Source organism: Medicago truncatula, chromosome 4 (assembly GCF_003473485.1).
Source record: "Medicago truncatula cultivar Jemalong A17 chromosome 4, MtrunA17r5.0-ANR, whole genome shotgun sequence".
NCBI lineage: Eukaryota > Viridiplantae > Streptophyta > Magnoliopsida > Fabales > Fabaceae > Medicago > Medicago truncatula.
In genome coordinates, this window is record NC_053045.1 from 5,774,129 (window position 1) to 5,786,202 (window position 12,074).

General features: G+C 32.8%; 1 protein-coding gene across 1 annotated transcript; it reads left to right on the forward strand.

The window, feature by feature from the left end:
* Nucleotides 1-8,280: 8,280 nt before the first annotated feature.
* On the forward strand, nt 8,281-11,634 carry LOC11416389 (receptor-like protein 7). The gene has a single exon (XM_003604721.2). The coding sequence runs from the start codon at nt 8,281-8,283 to the stop codon at nt 11,632-11,634; it is 3,354 nt and encodes a 1,117-aa protein (XP_003604769.2).
* The last annotated feature ends 440 nt before the right edge of the window (nt 11,635-12,074 follow it).

Sequence of the window (12,074 nt, forward strand, 5' to 3'; positions counted from 1 at the left end):
TCAATCCACAAAAAATGAGGAATATTAGCATTACTCCTCATACTTCTTACCATGTCCATTAATGTTCGGTTTCTTCTTTCTACCTCACCATTCTAGCCAGGAGAACAAAGCGTAGTATATAGGTTAGCAATCACATACTCTTGAAAAAACTTTGCATATGGACCACTCGCTTGTCCACTCTCTATGTACTTAACATAGTACTCTCAACCTATATTATATATATCACGATTTTGATTTGTTTTTCACATTTTTTCTCTATTTCAGTCTTGAAAACTTTAAAGGCACATATATCGTGAATAACAGTCTATAAAAGTGATGAAGTATTTCGGTCTACTTGCGTCCATGTTTGGACAACAAATATTTGTGTTATACCATGTTTTTGGACCTAAAAATACTGGGTCCAATTTCATTTCAAACTTTGTCAATTATCAAAATTCAACTGCACAGTTCAAATTGTCTCTGCCTCGCAGTATTTTCAATCACAATTTTACTTATGTTTTTCTGGCATAAAACCTTTCGAAATGTCTTTACTTGTCTTGTAAGTCATTCAAAAGTGTCTCTGAATCATTACATTGCTTTTTTCTACAGTTTATTTCAAAATTTGCAAAAGGTCGTACGGAAGGGTATTTTGGTCATTTCCTGCAGTGGGACCCATTTTCATCCTTGTGACTGTCTCTGAGTCTTTTCAGATTGTTTTTTAACATTTCATCAGTAAACCTTGTTAAATTCATTTCAAACTTGCATCTGAGTCAGTGTCAAGTCAATTTGAATCTGTTTATGTCATCTTTAGCCCTAGGGGCATTTTGGTCATTTCACACAAAATTTCGGCATAGAGAGGTTACTTTGAAGTACCTCATTTAAGCCATTGGTTCGTTTTAGTCCGTTTTGTCAATTTTATTTTTTATTTCGCTTTACGTTTGGTCAAATTGCGTTTTTTATTCAATTTTATTTTAATTGCATTTTGGTCCCTCATTTGAGGTCCCAAAATTGCATTTTTTGTCCAAACAGTTTTTAATTTCATTTCAGTCCTTACTTTCATTTTTCAGTCCAGTCCATATATTTTTCAAAATTGCAAACAGGTCCTTCAAATCAAAATTACAGGGCAGCGCCCCCTTTTTCAGTCCAATGCCACATGTCAGCTTTCTAATGGTCCAATCACTCACACATGTCAGCTATAAAAACAACACAGTGTCAGATTTTCAGGATCAGATACACAATCATTGAAATCATCACAAACAGATTTTTTTTCTCTCTCCATTCAGTTACAGATCAAAACAGAAAGTTCTCCAAGAACAAGCAAGAACAACCAAAAAACCCTAACTGTTTCCAGAACCAGATTCATCAACAAATTCATCAATTCTCAGAGATTCATTGATGAAATCTTCATCATTGAATTGATTCCCCTGCAATTCAAGGTACGAATTCCTCACCGGAGGTGAGGAACTCCAGCACCGATCACAGAGAAGAGAAAAAACGTGAAGAACCACAAAGCCAGAACCGAATCGCAAAACACAGAGAAGAAAGAAGAAGAAGAACGCGAAGGATCTAAAACCAGAACCGTGAAACCAGAACCGCAAAGCCAGAACCACAAGCCAGAACCACAAGCCAGAATCGCAAAGCACAGCGGAAAGCATTTCACTATCTCCTCCACTTTCTTTAGCTTAGCATTTATTTTTGCAAATTTTAATTCATTTGGTGATGTAATTTGTTATCCTTGGTTTGTAGCTTGGCAAAGAGGCCATAGAATGTATTTAGGCAATTTTTGTAATATGGACTATGGACACTATGGCGCACCGGCACGCACACACTCACCCTAGATGTATGCCTAGGATTGCATGTGTAGATGTATGGCTAGGATTGCATGATTAGATGAATGCTTAGGTTTAAACACTTAGAGAAAATCCAATTTTTTCCAAAAATATGCAAACAAATTCACTTCAAATATTTTTCATAAAAAATGGAGTCAAAACTCCAACAATTTTTCCCTTTTATTTTCTTAATCAAATTCTCAAATAAACCTAATCATTAAGACTTTTTTGCAAAATCACTAAACAAACCCTCACTTTTTCATACTCTAATGCTCATGAAGCCTCTCAATCCCTTTCTTCAAAATCATTTTCAAAATTTAAAATCAAGCAATTAAAACAAAAAAACAACAAGTCTTTTTTTAGCAAGAACTACGCCGGTTTTGATCCCGTAAAACGGTACGCAGGCAAGGGACTTTAACCCCTCCAAGCCGAAATAAAATTAAATTCTACTTCTTCTCACCTCCATTCTTCACTCAAGTAAAACTCCTTTTCTTTCAATAAGTAGGCAATAAAAATGAAGCGTAGAAATAAACTTTGGAGAACGGTTCTTATGGAATACCATAATCGCTCCGGGTGCTTAACACCTTCCCGTAGTGAAAACGACCCCCGAATCTAGAACTTTTTAAGGGTTTTTCTCCTTTTACCCTTCCCCAAGAAAAAAGAGAGATATCAACGGTCAAAAGGTTCAAGTCCAATTAATGGCTTGGCACCCAAAAACCATGATAACAATTTGGATGTATAATTTTTAATAGGTTTTAGCTGCTTTGTGCACCCTTATTGAACTTGTTAGATTTGTTACCCTTAATGCAATTTACACAAGTCTCAAACTAGAAAAATCTAGAGTAGTAAGTACTCTTTATCTACTAATCTCTTGAGTTCATCAAACTGGGATTTTTCCCAATTAGCGGTTCGATAACATTGATGATTTCTCATTCACAATTTCTTCTTCTTCTCCCCTTAGCTTTCATCGCTGCCCACCATCACCCCCGCTACTGGCCGTCGCCAACCTCTTAAACAATCACAATGTAATTGTCAAGTGCACGATGAAGCTACAAGAGTGCCTATTTTATATATGAAACATTGTGAACTTGAAATTTGTTTGTTTTTAATCTTGCAATTTCTTTGCTACTGGTGGATGATACATCTTTGGGCCTTTTTGTTTCTTGTTTTCTGGCTGTTTACAAAAATTTCCTCAATCAAATATTAACCAATAATATATTGACCCATAACAGTAGCAGCAGCGGTGGATTTGTTTGTAACGGCGGCGGTGAGACGGTGATGAGAGGAATAAGGAAAAGTGACAATGTTGTGATTGAATGAGAGGGTGTCGACATGTCCACGAAGCTGGTTCGAATAAGCTGTTTTTGAAAATGAGATCGTAATAAGCTGTTTTTCATAAATAAGTTGTTTTGAAAATGAGTTCGTAATAAGCTGTTTTGCATAAATAAGTTGTTTTTGAAAATGAGATATTAATAAGCTGTTTTGCATAAGTAAGCTGTTTCGAATAAGCTGTTTATGAAAATGAGATCATAATAAGCTGTTTTGCATGAATAAGTTGTTTTTGAAAATGAGATCATAATAAACTGTTTGACATAAATAAGTTGTTTCGAATAAGCTGTTTTTGAAAATGAGATCGTAATAAGCTGTTTTGCATAAATAAGCTGTTTTGAATAAGCTGGTTTTGAAAATGAGATATTAATAAGCTGTTTTGCATGAATAAGCTGTTTTTGAAAATGAGATCATAATAAGTTGTTTTGCATAATTAAGTTGTTTTGAATAAGTTGTTTTTGAAAATGAGATCGTAATAAGCTATTTGGCATAAATAAGTTGTTTATGAAAATGAGATCATAATAAGCTGTTTTACATAAATAAGCTGGTTTGCATGAATAAGCTGTTTTTGAAAATGAGATTATAATAAGCTGTTTGGCATAAATAAGTTGTTTTGAATAAGCTGTTTTTGATAATGAGATCGTAATAAGCTGTTTTGCATAAATAAGCTATTTTGAATAAGTTGTTTTTTGAAAATGAGATATTAATAAGCTGTTTTGCATAAATAATCTGTTTTTGAAAATGAGATCGTAATAAGTTGTTTTGCATAAATAAGTTGTTTTGAATAGGCTGTTTTTGAATATGAGATCATAATAAGCTGTTTTGCATAATTAAGTTGTTTTGAGTAAGCTGTTTTTGAAAATGAGATCGTAATAAGCTGTTTTGCATAAATTAGTTGTTTTTGAAAATGAGATATTAATAAGCTGTTTTGCATAAATAAGTTGTTTCGAATAATTTGTTTTTGAAAATGAGATCATAATAAGCTGTTTTGCATAAATAAGCTGTTTTGCATGAATAAACTGTTTTTGAAAATGAGATCATAATAAGCTGTTTTTCATAAATAAGTTGTTTTGAAAATGAGATCGTAATAAGCTGTTTTGCATAAATAAGTTGTTTTTGAAAATGAGATATACTAAGCTGTTTTGCATAAATTATCTTTTTTATTTAAATAGTTTAGTTAAAAAAAATAAGATGATAATCAAAAATATAATTATTTAAATAAAAAAGATTAATATTTTTTGAAGATATCCATTGGACTTTTTTTTTTTTAATTTAAAGAGGTGATCCATTTGATTTTTAAAATAAGGTGGATGGATCAAATTCATCCATAGTTTTTAATGGATGGATCAAATCCAATCCATTAACAATTTTTTTTGTTTGATGGATGAATTGGATGGATTTTGTAGTGGATGAATATGGATCTCATGGATCATATTGCTACCCCTAATAGCGATGAGAGGAGGGTGAAGAAGAAGATTGAAATGTAGTGGACGGGCCGTAGAGGCAAGGTGAATGAGAGAAGAGAAATTGCATTTATTTATTAAATAAAAATACTTGTTTTCTTTTTTCAGTTTTAAACCTCAGTTTAGTTTGCTACATGTCTTTATCCCTAATAAAACTACTTTATTCTTTTTTTCAGATTTTTTTCGTCTTTTTATGACCTATTAGGGGGGTATTCCAAAAAAAAAAAAAATATTTACAGGGATAATCAAAAAAAATATTTTACAGGGGAAAAACCAAAAATAACTTATATTATAGGGGGTAAAACACCATTAACCCTTCATTGAATACCTTAAATGGACTATATTGAGCATGATGTAAAAGAATCATACCTAAACTCAATCAAATCAATGTACATTCCACCATATTGTGCATGTTTTATTTCTAAAGTGTAGACTCACACTTATTTAAATTAATAAAAGAGAGAATATTAGAGAGTGTTCGGAAGATAGTGATTCTAGTTTTATTATGTGCCCTCTGGTAATTATTATAGTAAAAATGATATATGTGGTCTATATATATACTTCCTTCCTTTGAAAATGTAAACAAAAATGAGTCAATATAAGTTGATTTATTTGGTACAAATTTTGAACCAAATACATTAATATATTAAGACGGAAGAAGTATATGATTTATTAAAGGGTTAAATATGTTTTTGGTCCCTATAAATATGTCAACTTTTTGTTTTAGTCCTTCTAAAATTTTCCTTCAACTTTTAGTCCCTATAAAATTTTCAATCACTACTTTATAGGGACTATAAGTTGCAGGAAAATTTTAAAGGGACTAAAATGAAAAGTTGATATATTTATAGGGATCAAAAACATATTTAACCCTTTATTAAATGAATAAAAATAGTGAATTTTTGTTTATAATACAAGTAGAATGTTTCATGGTCTGTCCTATTTTTTTTGTCAAGTAACTTAGTGGTTAGAGCTCACACAATTAAATGTGAAAAAGTGGGATGTCCAGAATTCACACCCTATCCCTTACATATAATATGCAATATCCACACGAACAGAGCTAAACTCACGGAATTTGGAATTTGAATTTATGGTCTATCCTCTAAAAGTCGTGCCTTACTTTCCAGGCGAGGGAAAAGACCTCCCACCAGGTGGACCTAAGTAAAGAGTGCTTTTCTATATTCTATAACAAATAGTAGAACGTTTTATGGTAGTAACATTTGTTGACCTCTAAAAGTCTTGCCTTAATTTCTAAGCGAGAGAAGACTTCCCACCATGTACTCAAACCCATATTCACTCTTCCAAGTCCTAATGGGAGGTTTTCAATATTGACTTATTGACCAAGTGCGGTGGTTAGCAATGCATTCCATGGCGTGACAATGGAATCATTTACCACACAGGTAAATTAAATTAAATAAATAAATATTAGGAAACGCTAACTAATGTCTTTAGAAAATTTGATAACAAATTTAAAATGGAAATTTTATCTTAAAATTTATGTATTTAATACAATGAAACATCAAAAAGTAACTTTTTCTACATAAAAGTTATCAACTGTTTCCATTTTCTGAATCCTTAACGAGCCGTTGGGACACTTGTTAACAAGACCCATAAACATATCATGGTTGTAAGATTGATCCAATCCCGAATGAAGAAAATATCATTTTTACAAGTTACTCCAAATTAGGAATGTACGCGCGTCGGGTTTGAGTTGGATTTGGCTAAACCATACATCATATAATGTATTTTGATTAGGGTAAGCTAAAATAACTATTTGTTATACTATTGGGTTAGTTTAAGCAAATCTATTAATTTTTAGTTTTGGTTGGATTGGGTAGTGGTTTATCTAAATTATTTTTCTATTTTATTGTTAATATTAAATAAACGATGAGTTCTCAAAAAATACTCAACTTTTTTATTTAATTTTTAAAGTTGTGTAACCTATTTTCATTATATTTTTGCATTATGAGATAATAATATCAAATAATCAATTTCATCGTACAATACTTGTTTTAACAATGCAATATTGCATAGGATATACAAACTCTTGAATGAAAAGATAGAGGATCTTGCTAAGGATAATTAGCTTTACTCTTCTGGGAGGGCCATGTTTTTATGGATTCCTTCTTTGTTTTAAAACTACTCATTTCATATTTTGGAAAATTTTAATTTGTGCTATTAGGGTATATATTAAGGATATCAGTAATAGAAATTATGCATTGAAAATTGTGTATGTTTATTTCTATAAAAGTTAGAAATTAAATATATATAATATATAAAGAAAATAAAACATGTAACAAATAGATAAGAATAAATTTAAATATTAAAAAAATATAACAAACACAATATGAATATATACATGTCCGTTTTTTTATTTATCATTTAAAAAGTGTAACAAATTAGATAAGTATATTTATACTTACTTTTTCATTACCCCAATTATACCCTTAAACAATTTTTTTCTATAATAAAATTGTTGTTGCTGTCATTAAAAAAAAAAATTTGATTATATTTTTTTTGTTATATTGTATTATTGTTTGTGTCGTTGAAATAAATAATCATGGTTAATTTGATTTTTTTATAACTTGAAAGCAACAAACATTTAATTTTTTTGGGTTAATGATGCTTTACCCCCTGTAAAATATTTTTTTTGATTTACCCCCTGTAATTTTTTCTTTTGGAATACCCCCCTAATAAGTCATAAAAAAACGACTTTATTTTTTATTTTTTTTAGAATTTTTTCGTTTTTTTATGACATATTAGGGGGTATTCCAAAAAAAATAAAATTACAGGGGGGTAAATCAAAAAAAATATTTTACAGGGGGGAAAACAAAAATGACCTATATTACAGGGGAGTAAAGTACCATTAACCCATTTTTTTTTTAGCTTTAATCAAAATCAAAATTTGATAAAAAAAACACCGTTCATAATTTTCAAACGTTAGAGCAATAAAAAGAGTGGAGAGATGGGCACATGAGTGCCCGTCTTTTCGCTAGTTTTCATGATAAATATTTGCTATTAATGAAATCATCTGCCCTAAGGGCACAAGTTAATATGACCCAAACTATTACTCCCTCCGTCCCATTTTAACCGAGCCTTTTGTTCATTTGACACATATTAAGAAAAAGTGTATAAGTGAAAGAGAAAGAAAAATAGTTTTGAGTGTGTCAAATATTGATGCATTCCTTCTTATCATAGATGCAAAATAGAATATATTGAATTAGGAGTGATGAAAGTAATATTAATTAGAGTCATAATTGAAAAAAAAGTAATTATTATTGTATTGAAAAGTGAAATTCGTCAATTTTTTTGGAATAATGTTTTCCTGCAAATGACTCGATTATTACGGGACAAATATGATAATAGGGTTGAATAGACAACAGGAGTTACAGTTTTGAGTGGCCCGTCTATAAAAATGTTATAGGGGAACTGGAAGACTTTAAGACTTATATACTTAGTACAATGAATAATGACAATACATAGCACTATGAGATCAAGACTTTAAAAAAATTTGGCTTTAAAGCTGTGGTCCCAAGAAGACTTAAGTTCGTGTTAAATTGGGTTGAATGATCAAATCAAGTAATCAACAGTTAAACTTCTTGTTGCATGCTGTCTATAAAAGGAGAAGAATAAATATTCGTTATAGATATATTATTACTACTTTATCATTCTCATAATTCACTATGAGAGCATTCATAATATTTTGGCTGTTCTTGATACCATTCTGCTTAATAAATTCAAGCACTAACAATTTTGTGGTGAATGGCTACTGTCTTGGCCATGAACGTTCCTTGTTGCTCCAATTGAAAAACAACCTAATATTCAACCCCACAAAATCCTCAAAGTTAGTTCATTGGAACCAAAGTAATTATGATTGTTGCCAATGGCATGGGGTAACATGCAAAGATGGACATGTGACAGCCCTTGATCTTAGTCAAGAGTCTATCTCAGGAGGACTTAATGATTCAAGTGCTCTATTCAGCTTGCAAGACTTGCAGAGCCTGAATTTGGCTTTGAATAAGTTCAATTCTGTGATTCCTCATGAGATGTATAAACTGCAGAATTTGAGGTATCTGAACTTGTCTGATGCTGGCTTTGAGGGGCAGGTCCCAGAAGAAATTTCTCACCTAACAAGGTTAGTTATTCTTGATATGTCTTCTTCAATTACTTCAGATCACAGCCTAAAACTTAGGAAGCCAAATATTACAATGCTTGTGCAAAACTTCACCGATATCACAGAATTATATTTAGATGGTGTAGCAATATCTGCCAGCGGAGAGGAATGGGGTCGTGCTTTATCTTCGTTAGAAGGTCTTCGTGTTCTGAGCATGTCATCATGCAATCTCTCTGGACCCATTGATTCTTCATTAGGTAAGCTTCAGTCCCTCTTTGTTCTAAAATTGAGCCACAACAAATTGTCGAGCATAGTGCCAGACTCCTTTGCATATTTCTCCAATTTGACCATCCTACAACTCAGTAGTTGTGGCTTGCATGGTTCTTTCCAAAGAGATATCTTCCAAATACAAACATTAAAGGTCCTTGACTTATCAGACAATAAAAAACTTAATGGTGCTTTGCCAGAATTTCCACCACTTTCATATTTACACTACTTGAATCTTGCCAATACAAATTTTTCTGGACCACTTCCAAATACTATATCCAATCTGAAGCAGTTATCAACCATTGATCTCTCTTACTGCCAATTCAATGGAACACTTCCCAGTTCAATGTCAGAACTCACTAAACTTGTTTTTCTAGACTTATCCTCAAATAACATCACAGGTTCCCTTCCTTCTTTCAATATGTCTAAGGACCTCACATATCTATCCTTATTTCACAATCATTTGAATGGAGATTTATCATCCATGCATTTCGAGGGCCTTCAAAATCTTGTCAGCATTGATTTAGGGTTAAATTCCCTAAATGGGACCATACCATCAGCTCTACTTAAGCTCCCATATTTGCGAGAATTAAAGCTTCCCTATAATAAACTAAGTGGCCTCTTAGGTGAGTTTGACAATGCATCTTCTCATGTACTAGAGATGCTCGATTTGTGCAACAATAACTTAGAAGGACATATTCCTGTGTCTATCTTTAACCTTAGAACACTCCGTGTCATTCAACTTTCTTCCAACAAGTTTAACGGCGCAATACAGTTGGACATCATTCGAAGGCTAAGTAATTTAACTATACTAGGCCTCTCACACAACAATTTGTCAATGGATGTCAACTTTAGAGATGACCATGATTTGTCACCCTTTCCAGAGATAAAAGCTCTTAAGTTGGCTTCCTGCAACCTAAGGAGAATCCCAAGTTTCTTGAGAAATCAGTCAAGTTTACTATCTCTTGACCTATCAAGCAATGAGATTGAAGGACCAATACCTAATTGGATTTGGCAACTTGAATCTCTCCTTACATTGAATCTTTCCAAGAACTCTCTAACTAACTTCGAAGAAAGTGTTTGGAACTTGAGTTCTAATCTTTTTCAGGTTGATCTTAGTTCTAATAAACTCCAAGGGCCAATTTCATTCATCCCGAAGTATGCAAGTTACTTGGACTACTCCAGCAACATGTTGAGCTCAATCTTACCACCAGATATTGGAAATTATCTCCCTTTCATACGTGTATTGTTTCTTTCAAACAATAGTTTTAAGGGAGAAATTCATGAATCCTTTTGCAATGCTTCAAGTCTTCTATTGCTAGATCTTTCCTACAACAACTTTGACGGGACAATTCCCAAGTGTTTTGCAACATTGAGTAGTAGTCTCAGGATGTTGAATCTTGGTGGAAACAAGCTTCGAGGGCATATCCCTGATACAATATCCCCAAATTCATGTGCACTAAGATATTTGGATCTAAATGACAATCTCTTGGATGGTAGTATACCAAAATCTTTGGTCAATTGCAAGAAACTACAAGTCCTAAACCTTGGGAACAATGCTTTAGTTGACAGATTTCCATGTTTCTTGAGAAACATTTCCACCATTAGGATCATGGTTTTGAGGTCTAATAAGCTCCACGGTTCTATTGGGTGCCCACATAACACGGGTGATTGGGATATGCTTCATATTGTCGATCTAGCATCAAATAGCTTTAGTGGCATGATACCAGGAACATTGTTAAACAGTTGGAAGGCAATGAAGCGTGATGAAGGCATGCTTGGGCCAGAATTTGGCCATTTGTTTTTGAAAATCTATGCTAACTATCGTCCTTTGACTTTGAAGGCTTTATTATCATGTTTTAACAAATTTCTCAAAATGACATTGCTTAAACTACTTGCAAGCATGTCTACTTCTAACCTTAAACAAGAATTAGTTGATAATATTTTGGTTGAGATAGATATCACTCGTTATCAGGATTCAATTATTATTGTCAACAAAGGTCAACAAATGAAGTATGTCAAAATCCAAATGGCCTTCACTTATGTGGATATGTCAAACAATTACTTGGAAGGGCCAATACCTGATGAGCTAATGGAATTCAAGGCACTGAATGCTCTGAACTTATCACATAACGCATTTACGGGTCCTATACCATCATCTGTGGGGAATTTGAAGAATCTCGAGTCTATGGACTTTTCAAACAATTTCTTCAAAGGAGAGATTCCTCAAGAGCTTTCAAGTTTATCTTTCATGGGGTATCTGAATCTCTCGTTCAACCACCTAGTGGGGCGAATTCCATTAGGCACTCAAATCCAAACCTTTGATGCAGATTCTTTTGAAGGAAATGAAGGGTTGTGTGGTCCTCCCATGACCAACAATTGTAGCGACGAGGGAAGGCAGGGGCTGCCACCGCCAGCATCTGAATCATCTCATTCTCGTAATGACAGTTTAATTGATTGGGATTTCTTAAGTGTGGAGTTGGGTTTTATTTTTGGTTTTGGAATTTTCATTCTCCCCCTTATTTGCTGGAAGAAATGGAGGCTGTGGTATTCTAAACATGTAGATGGGATGCTTTACAGGATCATCCCTCAACTTGATTTTGTGTTTGAACAACATGAAGGGAAGAGGTACAAAATTTTGAGGTGGAGTTACTGATTGTTGAACTCTTAAGTTTAATGTTATACCTCCAATAATTTGTGCTCTTATACTTTTTGGGTTTTGCACTTCATCTTTTTAATGTAGAGCAAAGGACTATGTTCTTTAATCAAGAAATGTTTGAATTCTGGAGAACTTGTTCTAGTAAAATATTGTTCAATATAGTTGTGCAGTTTTTTATTCTTCTTTCAAATTGTGATAAAACAATCTGTGACGATATTTAAAACATCGGGCCGGCCCAAGGGGGTTGCCACTAAAGCAAACTGTGACGATACTAAAGTGAATATCCCTAGCTACAGTACAATGTGAAAAATAAAATGTCACTAATCTATGAAAAAATATCAAGATGCATAAAAAGAACAAAAACATATAACTACTACCAACTAGCGTCCTTCATAGGTTTTGTCTCAGCATGGCTTCAACACAACTATCACTAAGAT

Excerpts from the sequence above, each read along its gene's own strand:
- LOC11416389 (XM_003604721.2), top strand. The coding sequence starts at position 8,281 with ATGAGAGCATTCATAATATTTTGGCTGTTCTTGATACCATTCTGCTTA.